Source organism: Salmo salar, chromosome ssa04, assembly GCF_905237065.1.
Source record: "Salmo salar chromosome ssa04, Ssal_v3.1, whole genome shotgun sequence".
Taxonomy (NCBI): Eukaryota; Metazoa; Chordata; class Actinopteri; order Salmoniformes; family Salmonidae; genus Salmo; species Salmo salar.
In genome coordinates this window covers 26,193,310-26,214,450 of record NC_059445.1, presented here as the reverse complement: position 1 = coordinate 26,214,450, position 21,141 = coordinate 26,193,310, and the positions used below count along the sequence as shown (strand labels likewise).

General features: G+C 41.5%; 1 protein-coding gene across 1 annotated transcript in view; it reads left to right on the top strand.

The window, feature by feature from the left end:
• The window catches only part of LOC106602762 (alpha-1D adrenergic receptor), a 32,385-nt gene extending 11,495 nt beyond the window's left edge, over positions 1–20,890 (top strand). The window contains exon 2 of the mRNA XM_014195602.2: positions 18,988–20,890. Coding sequence (XP_014051077.1) covers positions 18,988–19,598 — 611 coding nt within the window. The 3' untranslated portion in view covers positions 19,599–20,890. The remainder of the gene's footprint in view (positions 1–18,987) is intronic.
• The last annotated feature ends 251 nt before the right edge of the window (positions 20,891–21,141 follow it).

Genomic DNA, 21,141 nt, shown 5'->3' with positions numbered 1-21,141 from the left:
GACACTGATGATGCTCATAACTACGTTTCTGTGGCTCCAGTCCGCATGACATATCTATTTGTGTTGGAACACAAGCTTCAGAATTTGTCCGAACACACAAACGCACACAAACGCAAACGCAAACGCACACGCACACACACACACACACACACACACACACACACACACACACACACACACACACACACACACACACACACACACACACACACACACAGCCTCAGTTACCAAAGTCTTTCAAATGTCATCACCTCACCACTCAAATGTTGAGTGACCCTCGAATTCTAGGAATAGAGAGCAGTTCAAAAGAGATCATGTTTTACACTTCTTCCACGAGCCTTATCGCTGTAGGAATGTCAGTGTTAATGTGGTGGAGAATCTGCGACAGACTGACAGCAAGAGAAAATAATTTAAACAGTCAGCCCAACGTTTGACTTTTTCCTATAAACAAAATGTCAGTGCTGTCCATATGTCTAATCTAAAACTGAGAAAATATCAACTTTGTGTGCTGTTAAAGTCGAGGAACAAAACAAACAAGACATTTTGAGGCCAAATGTCTCTACCTTAAGGAGATAAACTAGTCATATACTATATGCAGTATCCAATGTGTACAGTAATGTAACAAAAACCTTGATAAAGGATACACATTACAAACATTAGTAATACAACTCTAACCCTATTCTGTAGATATGCAAACTCAATTCTTTAACAAACTGAACAGATGTTGTAAGGAAGGAGGCCTTTGACTCCAAGCAAAACGAGACTACTGTATAGATTAGTCCCAAATGACACCCCATTTCCTACATAGTGCATTACTTTGACCAGAGCCATATGGGCCAAACGTAGTACGCTGTATAGGAAATAGGGTGCAATTTGGGACATACCCCATGACTAATATGTTGTTGTGCTTTTTTCCCATGATGCCACTCAGAATATCCCCATACCCGTGGTGGGGGAGAGGTGGGAGGTGGGAGGGAGCTCTGCTTTGCCAAAGGAAATAATTAGCTCAGGAAAAATAGGCCTGCCCGATATTATCTTTGAGGGGATTTTTTTAAATTTCACATTCTTGATAGGTCTTGAGAATACTTTGGCCAATAGCGAGAGGGGCTTTGCCATTTGTTTCTCTCATCATCTATTTGAAAGAAGACATTGTGAGGGCTTGTCCAATTTAGCAGGTTGTGTCCACCAATAGACTACCTCTGTAAGCATAGTTTTACCCTTCACCCTTGGCTATATATATATAATGATAAATGTTGGTCTAATTTTCCATGGTATTTCCTTTTCGCCAATGTTGGTCCAATTTTCAACCTGCTGTAGGCCTGTCAGACGCAATAACAATTATTCTTCCATACATTGTCTTGTACGGCCACATTTTTTGTACGGTTACACTTAGAGGATATCTGTCCGTTTGTACAGAGAAGGATGTTTCTTAGCACTTCTAAGCACTTTTGCAATCAACCCCTTTCTCCGTTGCACTGATCCGTTCACTCTGATTCATAATGGGCCACTATTGCCACAAACCATCTGAGTGAAAAGAGAATGTTGAATCAGAGTGTGTCCTACTATGTCCTCTTGTGCTTTTCTCAGCCACATCTTTATAGGACATCCAACGTCATTAGTCTGGACCAAGCATCTTATAACTCACCTTTAACACAACCTAAGACAGACTTAAAGGGATCCTTCATCCAAATTACGAAATGACACATTGGTTTCCCTACCCTATTTAAGTGGTCTATGGACATGGAGTGCTGTGTTACCTTGTTCATAGGCTACTCACAGGGGTAAGAAAAACAATGTCATTTTTGGGGGGGTTGAACTATACCTGTAATGCTCTCTCTTGAAACTCACTCCTGTGTTCCAATGGCATGTTGTGTTAGCTAATCCACGTTTATCATTTTAAAAGGCTAATTGATCATTAGAAAACCCTTTTACAATTATGTCAGCACAGCTGAAAACTGTTGTCCTGATTAAAGAAGCAATAAAACTGGCCTTCTTTAGACTATTTGAGAATCTGGAGCATCAGCATTTGTGCGTTCGATTACAGGCTCAAAATGACCAGAAACAAATACATTTCTTCTGAAACTCATCAGTCTATTCTTGTTCTAAGAAATGAAGGCTTTTCCATGAGAGAAATTGCCAAGAAACTGAAAATCTCGTACAACACTGTGTACTACTCCCTTCCCAGAACAGCGCAAACTGGCTCTAATCAGAAATGAAAGAGGAGTGGGAGGCCCCGGTGCACAACTGAGCAAGAGGACAAGTACATTAGAGTGTCTAGTTTGAGAAACAGATGCCTCACAAGTCCTCAACTGGCAGCTTCATTAAATAGTACCTGCAAAACACCAGTCACAATGTCAACAGTGAAGAGGCGACTCCGGGATGCTGGCCTTCTAGGCAGAGTTGCAAAGAAAAAGCCATATCTCAGACTGGCCAATAAAAAGAGAATGTTAAGATGTGCTAAAGAACACAGACACTGGACAGAGGAAAATTGGAAACAAGTGTTATGGACAGACAAATCTAAGTTTGAGGTGTTCGGATCACAAAAAATAACATTCGTGAGACGCAGAAAAAATTAAGATGCTGAAGGAGTTTCTTGACACCATCTGTCAAGCATGGTGGTGGCAATGTGATGGTCTGGGGGTGCTTTGGTGGTGGTAAAGTGGGAGATTTGTACAGGGTAAAAGAGCTCTTGAAGAAGGAAGGCTATCACTCCATGTTGCAACGCCATGCCATGCCCTTTGGACGGCGCTTAATTGGAGCCAATCTCCACCTTCAACAGGACAATGACCCAAAGCACAGCTCCAAACTATGCAATAACTATTTAGGGAAGATGCAGTCAGCTGGTATTCTGTCTATAATGGAGTGGCCAGCACAGTCACCGGATCTCAAACCTATTGAGCTGTTGTGGGAGCAGCTTGACCTTATGGTATGTAAGAAGTGCCCATCAAGCCAATCCAACTTGTGGGAGGTGATTCAAGAAGCATGGGGTGAAATCACTTCAGATTACCTCAACAAATTGACAACTAGAATGCCAAATGTCTGCAAGGCTGCAATTGCTGCAAATGGAGGATTCTTTGACGAAAACAAAGTTTGAAGGACACAATTATTATTTCAATTAAAAATCATTATTTATAACCTTGTCAACATCTTGACAATATTTCCTATTCATTTTGCAACTCATTTCATGCATGTTTTCATGGAAAACAAGGACATTTCTAAGTGACTCCAAACTTTTGAATGGTGGTGTATATAACTGGAACATTTCAATTTTGGAGAATCTCTTATAAAATGGGTTAAAATCATGTATAGTAACCCTAGGTGTAAAATCATACATAATGGCTATTTCTCATACAGTTTTAAACTGTCAAGAGGAGTAAAACAAGGTTGTCCACTATCGGCATATCTATCTTTTATGGCCATCGAAATGTTAGCTATTAAAATCATATCCAACAATAATATCAAGGGATTTAGAAATACAGGGCTTAAACACAAAGGTATCATTGTATGATGATGATTCACGTATTCTTTTAAATACACAATTTGGATCCCTCCACAGCCTCATAGAGGATCTAGTTATTTGTTCTAACTTCACTGGATTACCAAATTATGAGAAGTGTACTATGTTATGTATTGGATCACAAAAAAATACAACTTTTACATTGCCATGTGGTTTACCAATAAAATGGTCTGATGGTGATGTGGATATACTCGGTATACATATCCCGAAATAAATAAATAATCTCACTCCAATACATTTTAATAGAAAGTTAGCAAAAATAGACAAGATCTTGCTACCATAGATCTTGCTACCATGGAAAGGTAAATACCTTTATATGTGTGGAAAATCACCCTGATTAACTTTTAGTCATATCCCAGTTTACCTATTTGCTTATGGTCTTGCCTAAAACTAGCAAACTGTTTTTTTTATTATTATATGAGAAAAAAATATTACACTTTATTTGGAATGGCAAGCCAGACAAAATTATATATATAATGAATATGAATTCGGAGGGCAGAAATGATAAAATATTAAAGAATTAGACCTCTCACTAAAGGCTTCAGTTATACAAAAGTTATACTTAAAACCCGAACTGATTCTCTAGCAAATTAGTAAGAATGTCTCACCCTATGTTCAAGAAAGGCCTTTTTCCCTTTATTCAGATTACAACCTCTCACTTTCAGTTATTTGGAAAGGAATTAATCTCCCAAATGTCGCTATTTTTGAAACAAGACATAGAAAGTTGGTTGCAATTTCAATTTAATCCACCAGAAAAGACAGAACAAATACTTCCACAAATATTGTGGTTAAACTCAAATATACTAATTGATAAAAAATGTAATAAAAAAAAGGTATATTCTTCATAAATTATATCATAAATAGGACTGGTAGAGTTATCTCCGGACGACTGTGTGATCCCACTCTCCGTAGCCAATGTGAGTAAGTCCTTTGACCTCTACAGGATCGGTCCCCCCGCGGGACGGTTGAGCTAACGTAGGCTAATGTGATTAGCATGAGGTTGTAGATAACAAGATCATTTCCCAGGACAAAGACCTATCTGATATGGGCAGAAAGCTTAAATTCTTTTTAATCTAACTGCACTGTCCAATGTACAGTAGCTATTACAGTGAAATAATACCATGCTATTGTTTGAGGAGAGTGCACAGTTATGAACTTGAAAATGTATTAAACAGGTCAACATTCACAAGGCCGCAGGGCCAGACGCATTAACAGGACGTGTACTCTGAGCATGCGCTGACCAACTGGCAAGTGTCTTCACTGACATGTTCAACCTCTTCCTGTCTGAGTCTGTAATACCAACATGTTTCAAGCAGACCACCACAGTCCCCGTGCCAAAGAACACTAAGGTAATCTGCCTAAATGACTACCGACCCGTAGCACTCACATCTGTAGCCATGAAGTGCTTTGAAAGGCTGGTCATGGCCCACATCAACACCATTATCCCAGTAACCCTAGACCCACTCCAATTCGCATACCACCCCAACAGATCCACAGATGATGCAATCTCTATTGCAATCCACACTGCCCTTTGCCACCTGGACAAAAGGAACACCTATGTGAGAATTCTATTCATTGACTACAGTACATCTCAGCGTTCAACACCATAGCTAAGGATCCTGGGACTAAACACCTCCCTCTGGCACATGGTCTATGAACTGAAACGCAAAACGACGCCGGATTCAAAACATAGAATTGTTCAATTTAAATTATTGTACAAAATTCTTGCAACCAATAGAATGTTATTTATATGGGGGATACAACCTTCCCAGCTCTGCAGATTTTGCTGCGAAGAGGCAGAATCATTACATCATTTGTTTTAGTACTGTCCACATGTAACTTGTTTTTGGTCACAGGTCCAGGAATGGCTGAAGAATTGCAACATTTACCTGGAGCTAACCCTGCAGATAGCAATACTGGGCTTTCTGAAAAGTCATAGTCAATCGATCAATAATATAGGAATACTTTTAGCAAAATAAAATATTTTCAATTTACATTCTCTAGAGAAATGAGAATAGAAAGGTTCAGAACTTTTGTGAAACATCACAGCACAGTTGAAAAATATATGGCAAATAGAAATCCAATATGGATGGTGTTAACCTCTTGACGTTACCCTACGATAAGGGGCGCCACAGCGCATTTTGGAAAAAAATCGTGCCCATTGTCAACGGCCTACTAATCAGACTCAGAAGCTAGGATATGCATATAATTAATACCTGTGGATAGAAAACACCCCAAAGTTTCTAAAACTGTTTGAATGGTGTCTGTGAGTATAACAGAACTCATATGGCAGTCAAAACCCCGAGACCGATTGAACCAGGAAGTGGAATTCTGAATTGTGGACTCAACTTCACGTCGTTGCCTATTATTCACACTGTGAGATATCGTTCATTGAGCACTTCCTATTGCTTCCACAAGATGTCGCCAGTCTTTACAAAGTGTTTTGAGCCTTCTACTGTCGAAACTCAGTGAATGAGACGCGTTGGAAATTGGTCACAGGGGGAGGGCCATCACCATTATGACGCCGGCGGCCCTGTCTACCCCCACCTTTGGAAACGTTTTGAAACACAATGAAATCATCCCCCTCGAATCTTATTGGCTCTCTTGTTGAAACAGGCCCTGAAGATTTATGTTATACAACGTTTGACATGTTTGAACGAACCTAAATGGGAAAAAAATATAAAAAATTGAAACGGCTGTGGCGCGCACGGCAGAGTAGTTGGATACACCATTCAAACGTGCTAACAACAGCAAGCTAATGGAACATAAAGGATGGACTTTTTCGACCGAAAATACATCTGTTGTGGACCTGGGATCCTGGAAGTGCTTTCTGATGAAGACAACTAAAGGTAAGGGATTATTGACAATATTATACAACATTAGATGTGATATGCGATTGTTCCAAGATGGCGCCGAGCTGTATTTACTAGCTCATTTTCTGAGTATCGCATCCCCTTTTATCGCTAAGTGTGATTACCCAGTAAAGTTATTTTTAAATCTGGTATGACAGGTGCTTTCAAGAGATATTCATCTATAAATCTTAGAATGACAATATTACATTTTAAACATGTTTTCGAATAGTAATTCAGTAAATTGTAGCTCTGTTTCCCCGGATTGCATTTGACGGGAAAATAGTTAGTCAACGTCAGACGCCGATGTAAAATGCTGTTTTCATATATAAATATGAACTTTATTGAACAAAAGAATGCATGCATTGTGTAACATGATGTCCTAGGTGTGTCATCTGATGAAGTTTGTAAAAGGTTAGTGCTGCATTTAGCTGTTTTTTTGGTTATTTGTGATGCATGTGGTTGGTCGGAAAATGGCTATGTTGCTGCTTTTACGATGGACTCCTCTAACATAATCTAATGATTTGCTTTTCCTGTAAAACCTTTTTGAAATCGGACGACGTGGGTCGATTCAGGAGAGGTGTATCTATAAAACGATATGAGACAGTCCTATATTTGAAAAAAATATATATTAAATTTCGTTATGCTAATGTCGCTAGGAGTTTTCCCTGGATTTTGATCCCGCTGACGGGACGAGACGCTGAAGAGAGATAGATGCTAGGGGTTGGATGGAGCTAAAGGTTGGGACAACTAATAATAACAAGATAACTAATATAAAACATACTGTGCCCGTAAAGTGTATATAGGTTAAGAACTTTTTTGAAAGAACACAGTTTGAAAGATATGGCAAATAGAAATCAAACCGGATGGACATCAGAAATAGAATGGGAGAGGTTGAGGGTAGAGGAAGGAAAGAAGTAAAAACAAACAAAGTAGAACTATTGTAAAATAGACTGTATCCATAAAATTTATATAGTATGTATAAGCTGGAAATACAGGCTTAAGCGTTGTTGTTCACTAGGGTTGGTAGGTTTGGAGGGTAATAAAGGAAATATATATATTTTTAAAGTTATGTAAATATATGTATGTACTGTATATGTATTTATATGTATGAATGTATGTGTAAATGTATTTATTTATATGTATGTATATGTATGTATATGTATGTGTATGTATGTATGTATGTATGTATGTATGTATGTATGTATGTATGTATGTATGTGTAAATGTATGTATGTGTAAATGTATGTATGTATGTATGTATGTATGTATGTATGTATGTATGTATGTATGTATGTATGCATGTATGTATATATATTTGCAAAAAAAGATATTGGGGATTGGAAGTGATGCAGACAATTACATTGATGGAAGCTACAATCTATCTGCAATATTAAAGCTGATCTACCCCCTAAAATAAATGTTTTCTATCCAAAGTATCTAAGTATCATATGGCCCAGCAAGATCCATCAGCCAGACCTGTAGGTGACTCACCCCTAGTGAGTGGCGTCTGTCAAAGCTTGCACAACACTCACACAACACTCATTACACTGTTGCACAGTCCTTTGTAGCCCTCTCCACTCAAGGTTTCAATTACAAGGCATAGATTCATAGAACAATGACCTTTACTTTGAGTGTCGTCTTCAATAAAGTGATCCTCTCCCCCAACACTACACCACAGTTGATTGACAGGTAGCATATTAGAAATGGCTGACATACAGAGTAGCATCCGGTAACACTTAACTTAAAGCCTGCCATTATAATGCTTTATAACCTTTTATAAGCATGTACTGTATGATCCATTATAAGTCTTACTATGCATTATAACTGTATCATAATGCATTATATCTGCTGGTTTTAAGTATTACAGAGATTCTCCTGGAAGTAGGAATATTACCGCTGAGACATCACCAGCTCCTCACACACTTAGAAGTTTAATAACCTACATTTTTCAAAGCATTCAATTTGTCGCTTTACAGTGCCTTCAGAAAGTATTCACACCCTTGACTTTTTCTGCATTTTGCTGTGTTACCGCCTGTATTTAAAATGGATTCAATTGTGATTACTTTTGTCACTGGCCTACACATTATACCCCATAATGTCCAAGTGGAATTATATTTTTAGAAATGTCAGTAAGTATACAACCCCTTTGTTGTGGCAAGCTTAAATAAATTCAGTAGTAAACATTTGCTTAACAAGTTAGATAAATTGCATGGACTCACTCTGTGTGCAATAACAGTGTTGAACATAATTTTTGAATGACTACCTCATCTCTGTACCCCACACATACAATTATCTGTAAGGTCCATCAGTTGAGCAGTGAATTTCAAACACAGATTCAACCACAAAGACAAAAGAGGTTATCCAAAAGAGGTTATCCAGGTTATCCACAAAGAGGTTATCCAATGCATAGCAAAGGAAGGTGCCTATTCGTAGATGGGTAAAAATAAAAAAGCAGACATGAAATATCCCTTTGAACATAGTGAAGTTACTAAATACACTTGGGATGGTGTATCAATACACCCAGTCACTACAAAGATACAGGCATTCTTCCTAACTCAGTTGGAAAAACCGCTCAGGGATTTCACCATGACTTTAAAACAGTTACAGTTTAATGGCTATGATAGGAGAAAATGGAGGATAGATCAACAACATTGTAGTTACTCCACTATACAAACCTAAATGACAGATTGAAAAGAAGGAAGCCTGTATAGAATAAAAGTATTCCAAAACATGCATCCTGTTTGCAATAAGGCAATAAAGTAAATTCAAATTCACCTTTCAGCAGGACAATAACCTAAAACACATAGCCAAATATACACTGGAGTTGCTTACCAAGACGACTTTGAATGTTCCTGAGTGGCCTAGTTACAGTTTTGACTTAGACTTAAAATCTATGTCAAGGCTTGAAAATGGCTGTCTAGCAATGATCAACAACCAACTTGACAGAACTTGAAGAATTTTTTTAAATAATTGACAAATGATGGAGTCATTCATGATTCACCAAACTATATTTTGAAAGAGGAAGCAACGTACTTTAAGCATATTTTTTTATTTCAGTTCCTCCATCTCCACTAACTGAAGTTAATTGAAAGGATTATTTTTTTTATTAATAGTGAAAAATGAACAGCTATACAGAAAGACTCACTGATGCCTAATCACAGAGGAGGAACTTCTAGATGCAATTAAAGCGTTCAAGTCCGGGAAAACTCCAGGGCTGGATGGCATACTGTACCAGTTGAGGTACAATACCAGTCAAAAGTTTGGACACACCTAGAAACCAGATATTGTACAATCCAGGTGTGCAAAGCTCTGCCAAAACTGATTCTAATATGTATTGACTCAGGGGTGTGAATACTTATGTAAATGTGATATTTCATATTTCATTTCATTTTCAATAAATGTGCAAAAATTTCTAAAAGCATGTTTTCACTTTGTCATTATGGGGTATTGTGTGTAGATGGGCAAAAAAATCATAATATTTAATCAATTTTGAATTCAGATTGTAAGACAAAATGTGCAATAAGTCAAGGAGTATGACTACTTTCTGAAGGAACTGTAGGGCTGGGACTATGTGAACTCTTTTAAACTGTCACGACTGAACTTTTCAAAACCATATCCTCACAAAAGACTAAAACAAAAGAAGCTCCACATAAAAGAGACTCCACAATCTCCTAAAAGCAGCTGAAGTACTATAAAGTAGTTCATCATCTCCCGCTGCTGATGTGGTCATGGCAACAGCGGCGATGTGTCAAGGCAACAAGCCAAATCAACCCAGGCATTTCCTAAGCAGCATATGACTTGTGACTACAATCGGAAGTCTTCGCTCAAAGTTGTCATTTTGCCAATTAGAATCAATACACAACAACTTTTTTCCATGATGCGTTGCGTCTGATAGTTCATTTTAATGCTGTGTTGTTGTGCTGAACCAGTCAGCAGTGAAGCCTTTGGGACGAACAGGACCAAAGGGACATAAAGCTCTCCTTCTGGCAAATGTAAATTGGCGTGACTCATTCTTGAAACACGATTCCTAGCTCCACACCAGATGAAAGCCAATCTCAAACTGGGCAGATGAGGGCAGACTAGGGGAAGGGTGGTATGGAGTTGTTTATATGATTACATACCCCCTGCGGCAAAGTTAGAAGTGTGTGCATGTGAGTGTGAATAATGCATCTGTGTGTGCTGTATACACAACAGACCTGGGTCAGAAATCTTTTCAAATACTTTGAACGTTCTCTTGAATCTGCCTGGAGTGCCAGATGGGCACACTTCAGGAACTATTTCATTGGATCCATTGCGCCAGGCAAGCTCAATAACAGCAAGTAATAGATTTGAAAGATTTTAAACAGTCTTCGAACTATTGTATATTTCCCCAAAACTGGCAGAAAAGAGGATGTACTGTATACAACACACTGACATTTGTATCTTTGTTTCAACATCAGCCTTCTACATAAAGTACACAACACTAATAACGAGGAAAAACACAGCAAGCCTCAAACAATGAACCACCAGTTAGTTTCACTCTGTCTACATCACCCACCTAATGATACCGTGGCTTCCTGTGAGGCCTCTCTAACAACAGTACAGTAGTAGCCTAATGGGCCTCATACATCTAACAACAGTACAGTAGTCTATAATGGTGTCATCAGTCAGATCCCACACAGGGGGTCACAGGGGGTCTTCTGGTTCTTTTAAGGAATATTTATGTACAGTAATGCCCCAAACACCCTACTTGGTGGTGGTGGGTTCCTCAGTGCAACACTAGCACACCAATTACCCATTGCACACAAGCACATGCAAACACACCAATTACCCATTGCACACACGCACACACACACACACACGCACACGTATTCACACACACACCCATCTTGTCCAAAGGAACGCGCTTTCATCTCAGAGACCTGATTACCCCCAAATTACCGCCATACTGGCCAAGAGAGGGGGCCTGTTGTGACCCTATGTCAGGTTGTTAAAGCTACTCCAGTGGGTGACGATGGGTGACAATAACCTCTCCTCTCCTCCCTCACTGCGCTACCTCCCTTCATCTCTACTTGCAAGTGTCCCTCTCTTTCGTTATTTATAGCTTTGCTACTGATATAGTGCCTGTGAAGCCGGAGCAACTCTGACAATATCTCACTTGCGTCTGAGGGAGTGTGTGTGTGTGTGTTTCCTCACAAGGATAGTAAAACAAGGAACATTTGGCCAACATTTCACCTGTCCCCACAAGTAAAAAGGCTATTTTAGGCTTAGGGGTTAGGTTTAGGGTTATATTTAGGGTTAAGGTCAGGGGTAAAAGTAAGGCGGTATGGTCCGGTACAGCGTCCCGGCAAAATAAATTGTGTGGTTACGCCGTACCGGGTAAAACACAATTTAACAATGGCGCCGGAGAAGAAGTGTCACGGTTGTCGTAGGGTAGAGTGGACCAAAACGCAGCAGGAATATGTGCACTCATCTTCTTTTATTAAATGGACAAAGAAGGTAAACCAAAACAAACACGTACACAAAAAACACAATGACGAATAACAGGCCGGTAAGGCAACAAAGCTATACCCAGCACAATCTCCCACAAAAAAAATCCCATGAAAACAAACTAATTATAGGACCTTCAATCAGAAGCAACGATAACCAGCTGCTTCCAATTGAAGGTCCAACCCCAATAAACTAAACATAGAAATAGACTAGACTAGACAGAATATAGAAATACACTAACATAGAACAGTGCCCAAAAACACCGGAATACATCAATCAAACACCCCTCTACATAGACACACACCCCGAACCACATAAACCAAATACCCCCTGCCACGTCCTGACCAAACTACAATAACAAATAACCCCTATACTGGTCAGGACGTGACAAGAAGGCTGACGTTTTACGTGTCCCCAACCGATTGTGTTTTTTTGTTTGTTTATTTGCGTTGTTTGTAACTTATTTTTTAACTTATTTTGTATATATTGTTGCTGCTACTTATAACCGATAATAACTTAGGGACATCAGGACTGCGATAACTCACCATGGATTGGCAGAATCCTTTTTTCCTCTAACGAGTCTGATGAGTAGGACACGAATGATATACTGCTTTCTTGGGAATAGGCCCAGATCCCAGGGATTTGCGTGAAGAGGAGGAGGAGAAAAAGGGGCCAGAGGGCGGGCTGCCTTCTGAGAATTCGTAGGCGATCGAATAAACCCCCACTTCCTTCCATTCTGCTAACAAACGCGCAATCTTTGGAGAATAAAATCGATGACCTACACGGAAGATTGAACTACCAACGGGACATTCAAAACTGTAATATGTTATGCTTCACGGAGTCATGGCTGAATGACGACAATATCAACATACCGCTAGCGGGCTGATTATATGCTGTACCGGCAGGATAGAACAGCGGCTTCTGGTAAGACAAGGGGTGGCGGACTATGTATTTTTGTAAATAACAGCTGGTGCACAATATCTAAGGAAGTCTCGAGCTATTGCTCGCCTGAGGTAGAGTATCTCATGATTATCTGTAGATCACACTATCTACCTAGAGAGTTTTCATCTGTATTTTTCGTAGCTGTTTACATATCACCACAGACTGAGGCTGGCATTTAAGACAGCATTGAATGAGCTGTATTCCGCCATAAGCAAACAAGAAAACGCTCACCCAGAGGCGGCACTCCTAGTGGCCAGGGACTTTAATGCAGGGAAATTGAAATCCGTTTTACCAAATTTCTATCAACATGTTAAATGTGCAACCAGAGGGGGAAAAAAACTCTGGACCACCTTTACTCCACACACAGAGACGCGTAAAAAGTTCTCCCTCGCCCTCCATTTGGCAAATCTGACCATAATTCTATCCTCCTGATTCCTGCTTACAAGCAAAGATTTAAGCAGGAAGCACCAGTGACAAGATCAATAAAAAAGTGGTCAGATGAAGCAGATGCTAAGCTACAGGACTGTTTTGCTAGCACAGACTGGAATATGTTCTGGGATTCTTCAGATGGCATTGAGGAGTACACCACATCAGCCATTGGATTCATCAATAAGTGCATTGATGATGTCGTCCTCACAGTGACCATACGTACATATGCCAACCAGAAGCCATGGATTACAGGCAACATCTGCACTGAGCTAAAGGCTAGAGCTGTTGCTTTCAAGGATCGGGTCTCTATCCCGGAAGCTTATAAGAAATCTCGCTATGCCCTCGGACGAACCATCAAACAGGCAAAGCGAGTCAAAGCGGGCATAGCGGGATTTCTTACACAGGACTAAGATCGAATTGTACTACACCGGCTCTGACGCTCATCGAATGTGGCAGGGCTTGCAAACCATTACAGACTACAAATGGAATCTCATCCGAGAGCTGTTCAGTGACACAAGCCTACCAGACGAGCTAAACTACTTATATGCTCGCTTCGAGGCAAATAACACTGAAACATGCATGAAAGCACCAGCTGTTGTGGAATACTGTGTGATCACGCTCTTCGCAGGCGATGTGAGTAAGACCTTTAAACAGGTCAACATTCACAAGGCCGCAGGGCCAGACGGATTACCAGGATGTGTACTGCGAGCATGTGCTGACCAACTGGCAAGTGTCTCCACAGACATGTTTAACCTCTCCCTGTCCGAGTCTGTAATACCAACATGTTTCAAGCAGACCACCATAGTCCCTGTTGATTCTGTACCGGTACCCCCTGTATATAGTCTCGCTATTGTAATTTTACTAATGCTATTTAATTACTTGTTACTTTTATTTCTTATTCTTATCCGTATTTTTTTAAACTGCATTGTTGGTTAGGGGCTCGTAAGTAAGCATTTCACTGTAAGGTCTACACCTGTTGTATTCGGTGCATGTGACTAATAAAATTTCATTTGATTTTACATCACAATAATGAAATCAAAATGACAAGAAAACTGTAGGCTATTACGCCAATGTACTTGGAACATGGTTCGATGAGAACACTGAAATTTCGCAAAGGCAGGGACAAGTAGCCGACACCAAGGCATGCGCGGACAGCAGTGGACTTGTAAATTCTGGCCTAATGACAATCGCCAAATGTCATTACACTTTTTGGTGTTTTGTTTAACCGCTGTCTCTTTCCATTGACCACTGTTTATGATGCTAGTAATATGTTGCGAGTGGATGAACGTGCGCGGGTAGCATAGTAAAGGAGCCATTTGAAGTGATTATTTGACAATCATATGAAACCATGACTGGTTGTGTTTATGCCACAATAAAAGGTCATACATGTTGATGAGGCCCACAGAGATCCTTTTGAATTAATACGGATTCTATATAAAATTATATGATTAGGAGTATAAAAAGAAACATGCAAGTGTGTGCACATAGGAGGTCCCATTCCGCGAAGAAATAAATTCAACTTTCACCCCTGGTTAGGGTTAAAACTAGGGTTAGGGGTTAGGTTTACAGTTAGGATTTAAGGTTAGGGGTTTGGTGTTGAGGTTTAAAGGACATTTTAACCCCCGCAACATCAACATATGTTCAAATGGGGCGTTTCTATGTTTTGTAGTAAAAAAGATAGAGGGAGACAAGTGTTTCCAATGACATGGTGTGCCTTATGTGATTTTAACCAATTATGAGTAGGCATTGCCTACTAATTAATTGCCTACTAGTTGGTTTATGATGTCATTGTAAACACTTATCTTCCTCTATCTTTTTTAGTACTAAACATAGAAAAGCGCCATTTTCACATATATTGATGTTGGGGTGGTGCTGGAGAGGACGAATATGAAATTTAAAAAAATGATATTTCCCTTAAAGGTTAAGGTTAAGCGTTAGAGTTTGGTTCAGGGTTAGGGGTTAGAGAAAATTGGACTTTGAATGGGAATCAATTGTTTGGTCCCCACAAGGATAGTAAAAACAAACGTGTGTGTGTGTGTCCGTGTGTGCGTGTGTGCCACGTCAGCTCCAATCTAAACTAAACTGCCCACAGGTCCCTAAGGAGAGGGCTCAAGCCAGGGCAAGGAGAGATGAGGGAAAGGAGGGCCGGTCAACACCGTGGCGGAGATGAGATGAGATTAGGGATGTGGGGGCTGTACAAAGCATTCCTCTCCACTGAAACATCACTACCAAGAGAGTTTTCATCTATATTCTTCGTAGCTGTCTATTTAACACCACAAACCGATGCTGGCACCAAGACCGCAGTCAACAAGCTATATAAGGCCAAAAGCAAACAAGAAAATGCAGTTCCAGAAGCGGCGTTCCTAGTAGCCGGGGACTTTAATGCAGGAAAACTTAAATCTGTTTTTACCTCATTTCTACCAGCACGTTACATGTGCAACCAGAGGAAAAAAATCTAGACCACCTTGACTCCACACACAGAGATGTGTACAAAGCTCCCCCACCATTTGGCAAATCTGACCATAACTCTATCCTCCTGATTCCTGCTTAGAAGGAAAAACTAAAGCAGGAAGTACCAGTGACTCGCCCAATACGGAAGTGGTCAGATGACACGGATCCTTCAGGACTGTTTTGCTAGCACAGACTGGATTATGTTCCGGGATACATCAAATGGTGGGATTTATCCGGCTTCATCAATAAGTGCATAGATAACGTCATCCCCACAGTGACCATATGTACGTATGCTGCCCACCAGAAGCTATGGATTACAGGCAACATCTGCACCGAGCTAAAGGCTAGAACTGCCAATTTCAAGGAGCAGGACACTAAGCCGGACGCCTATAAGAGGTTTTGCTATGCCCTCTGACAAACCATCAAACAGGCAAAGCGTCAATACAGGACTAAGATTGAATCCTACTACACCGGCTCTGATGCATGTCGGATGTGGCAGGTCTTGCAAACTATTACAGATTACAAAGGGAAACCCAGCCGCAAACTGCCCAGTGACACGAGCCTACCAGACGAGCTAAATGCCTTCTATGCTAGCTTCGAGGCAAGCAACACTGAAGCATGCATGACAGCACCAGCTGTTCCAGACAACTGTGTGATCATGCTCTCCGTAGCCATTGTGAGTAAGACCTTTACACAGGTCATGGGGCGTGTACTCAGAGCACACCCGGACCAACTGGCAAGTGTCTTCACAGAAATGTTCAACCTCTCCCTGACCTAGTCTGTAATACCAACATGTTTCAAGCAGACCACCATAGTCTCTGTGCCCAAGAACACTAAGGCAATCTGCCTGAATGACTACTGACCCGTAGCACTCACGTCTGTAGTCATGAAGTGCTTTGAATTGCTGGTCATGCATCACATCAGCACCATCATCCCAGAAACCCTAGACCCACTCCAATTTGCATACCGCCCCAACAGATCCACAGATGATGCAATCTCTATTCAACTCCACACTGCCCTTTCCAACCTGGACAAAAGAAACACCTATGTGAGAATGCTATTCATTGACAACAGCGCGTACGGCCCTGTACATCACTGGGGCCAAGCATCCTGCCATCCAGGACCTCTTTACCAGGCGGTGTCAGAGGAAGGCCCCTAAAGATTGTCAAAGGCTCCAGCCACCCAAGTCCTAAACATTTCTCTCTACTACCGCATGGCAAGTGGTACTAGAGCGCCAAGTCTAGGTCCAGAAGGCTCCTTAACAGCTTCTACCCCCAAGCCATAAGACTGCTGAACAATTAATCAAATGGCTACCCGGACTATTTGCATTGACCCCCTTTTTTAACTCTGCTGCTACTCGCTGTTTATTATCTATGCCTAGCCACTGTACATATTACCTCAATTACATTGACTAACCTGTACCCCAGCACATTGACTCGTTTCTGGTACCCCCTATATATACTGTAGCCTCGTTATTGTTATTCTATTGTGTTACTTTATTTTACTTGAGTTTATTTCGTAATTCTTTTCTTAAAACTGCATTGTTGGATAAGGGCTTGTAAGTAAGCATTTCACTGTAAGGTATTTCACTGTTGTATTCGGGCTCATGTGACAAATACAATTTTATTTGATTATTCTCGACTGTGTTGGTATGTGTGGAAACATGATAATTCCTTAGTGATGTGGACACCGCGGAACTTGAAGCTCTTGATCCACTCCGCTACAGCCCTGTCGATGTGAATGGGGGCGTCCTCGGCCCTCCGTTTCCTGTGACTTTGAGGAAGAAGTTCTTGTCGTGGCACCACACTGCCAGGTCACTGACCTCCTCCATATAGGCTGTCTCATCACCGCCGGTGATCAGGCCAACCACCATTGTGTCGTCAGCAAACTCAATGATGGTGTTGGAGTCGTGTGTGGCAATGCATTTGTGGGTGAACAGGGAGTACAGGGGGACTCTGTAGGCACTCCTGAGGGGCCCCTGTTTTTAGGGTCAGCGTGGCGGATGTGTTGTTGCTCACCTTCACCACCTGGGAGCAGCCCGTCAGAAAGTCTAGGATCAAGTTGCAGAGGGAGGTGTTAAATCCCAGTTTCCTGAGCTTAGCGATGAGCTTGGAGGGCAATACGCTGAGCTATAGTCAATGAACAGCATTCTCATGTAGGTGTTCCTCTTGTCCAGGTAGGCAAGGGCAGTGAGGAGTGCAATAAAGATGGAGTCATCTTTGGATCTGTTGGGGCTGTATGCAAATTGAAGTGGGTCCATGGGTCTGGGATGATGGTGTTGATGTGGGCCATGGCCAGGCTTTCAAAGCATTTCATGGCTACAGATGTGAGTGCTACAGGCCTTTAGTAATTTAGACAGGTTTCCTTGGCGTTCTTGGGCACAGGGACTATGTTGGTCTGCTTGAAACATGTAGGCATTACAGACTGGGTCAGGGAGAGTTTGAAAATGTCAGTGAAGACACTTGCCAGCTGGTCAGCACATGCTCTGAGTATACTCCTGGTAATCTGTCTGGCCCCGCGGCCTTGTGAATGTTAACCTGTTTAAGGGTCTTACTCACATCAGCTATAGAGAGCGAGATCACACTGTCATCCAGAACAGCTGGTGCTCTCAGGAATGGTTCACTGTTGCTTGTCTCTACGCGAGCATAGAAGGAATTTAGCTCGTCTGGTAGGCTTGTGTCACTGAGCAGCTAGTGGCTGGGTTTCCCTTTGTAATCCATGATAGTTTGCAACCCCTGCCACATCTGACAAGCATCAGAACCGGCGCAGTAGGATTCGATCTTAGTTCTGTATTGACATTTTGTCTGTTTGATGGCTTGTCAGAGATTGTAGTGGGATTTCTTATAAGCACACGGATTAGTGTCCCGCTCCTTGAAAGTGGCAGTTTATGGCCATATACAGCTGTTTATGGCCCTATACAGCTTGTTGAGTGCAGTCCTAGTGCCAGTATCGGTTTGAGGTAGTAAATAGACAGCTACGAAAAATATAGATGAAAACTCACAGGGTAAATAGTTTGGTCTGCAGCTTATTATGAGGTATTCTAACTGAAGTGAGCAAAACCTAGAGACTTTCTTAACATTAGAGATTGCGCACCAGCTGTTGTTAACAAAGAAACACACACCTCCCCCTTAACCTTACCCGAAGAAGCTGCCGTTCGGTCTTGACGATGCATAGAAAAACCAGCTAGATGTCTCATTTCAGGCCAATTCTTGTCTTACACACAAAAAGTCAAAGTTTAAAAATGAAGAGAGATGAAAATGTCTAGCACATAAGTTATCTTAAAGATTATCACAGATCCTAACGCCTCTCTCCTCTGTCCCCTCCCAGGCTCCTTCTTCCCGGCACTGAAGCCATCTGACATGGTCTTTAAGGTCATCTTCTGGCTGGGCTACTTCAATAGCTGCATTAACCCTGTCATCTACCCATGCTCCAGCAAAGAGTTCCAGCGCGCCTTCACCCGCCTCCTCCGCTGCCAGTGCCACCGCCGCCGCCGGGTCCTGCGGCGCTTCTACAACCAGCGCTGGCGCACGGCCGTCAAGGGCCACCACCACCAGGGCATAGGTGGCAGGGAAATGGATACTATGGGTATCGGCAATGCCAGGGTAACAGACTGCCGACCGGGGTACACCATCAACCACGAGTCGTGCGGGAGCTCGCACTACTACAAGGGTACTAAAGGACCTTCACTGAGTTTTAAAGGGTGGAGCCTGTTCCCGCCGCTACAAAAGTCATCGTTCCAGCTCAAAGAGAAGATGAACAATCTGTCGAATAAGATTAAGGGAGGTCCGGGCGGGAAGGGAGGCGTTACAGCCCCCGCCCTGGCGAGGACTGAGCTAGACACGGTTTCCATGGGGATTCACAACGATGTCGCCGAGCAGAGCTGCTATCAGATCTATGACCTCACAGAGCGCTACGGCCTGAAGGAGACAGACATCTAGATTCTTGAGGGACAGACAAAGGGAGTGGCTAATATGGATGGCTACTGTCATAAAATTGCTTAACCTTCTTCAATGACATTTGCAGTGACGCTGCAAGTGAAAGCGCTTGATGGTTGCCATTGGGGTATCAACATGGGGAATAACCAATATAATTCCGCCATAAAACACCTAGATGGGGTTTGCCGTTGCAAACCAGAAAGAGGTAAAAGGAAAGTGCTCTTTTCCAATTGCGCCATGGAATGGAATGCGGAAATTCCCCAAAAGGTAAGATCGGAACATGGTTATCATGGGAACATTTGACCAGCAAACAAACAGGACTGAAGGAACATTTGTCTGCAGAGAGTTGTTTGGACATCGATCAAAGGATTGAGTTAATTTGGTCTGGAAATGGCCCACTTTGATCCAAGCACAAATTGCTCCAAAATATGATATCAAACCTTAATGATTGTATCGTGTTTGTTTCATTTTGTTGGATGGAGATTGAAGTGAAGTGGAATGGAACGTTATTTCTTGGAGCTGCGTTAAAAAGACAAATACAGAACAATAAATGGGTATGGAAAAGTCACTTTCTGGACAGGTGGCAAGATGTCAAACTGACTTCTCAATGATAGGCTGGGTTCATCGGCAGCCGGTCACTATGTCCTTTGAGCATTCTCACGCTCAACTCCAAACAGCTCAACCCCTACAACCAGCAGTAACATGGAGACACTATGAACCTCCATTTTACCATAACCTACAGACAAACACCTCTTTTCTAGGGTATCAGACCATCCAGCTTAACTTAACACAATGTAGCTGGGCACAGATGTGTGTTGTCTTAACAGAGCAAACACATATAACAAAGTGAAAGCCACTGACTTGAATGACGAAACCATTGCACAGGACAATTTCGGGATGATATGGGTAAACATAGGGTAATGTATGGGTAATTATAATTGTATCTGATTATTTTGCTAAGTGAATGAGTGAAGTGAACTGTGAATAACTGACATGAGCAGACCTCTGTGAAATCGCATTATAAAAGTGATAGGTCACGTTCAGACTGAAAACAATGTTTGGACCAGTTGAATAAGTATCGTGGTGTATTTACCTTAACTGCATTCAGAGCCAGAGAGAAGAGAGGTCATTTATCTTTTGAAAGGACAAGGATTGACAGAATCAAAGCCTTGAACCCATTGATTACAGTATTTGTCTGTTCTTTGCATTGCCAAAAAGACGCTTTGGTTTTGTTTGTATTTGCTGATGGTTCAATGACGTCTGTCAATGTCAAGCTAATAAAATGGGGAAAAATACCACTTTTTTTATTTTATGTCAGTTCTGGAGGGTGGCCATGGTCGGTGCAGGCTTTTGTTCCAGCAATAACGATTCAACTGAGGAACTAGCGAAACCTTAACTGACTGTATCAGGTACATTATACGGTAGCTAGGTTTGGACAAACTACACAAGACCAGTAGTGGCGAATCTTGGTGGGGCAAAAAAAAAACAATGTGGGATGCATGCCAGCCAAGCCACTAACAACACATCACAACACTAAACAATACAT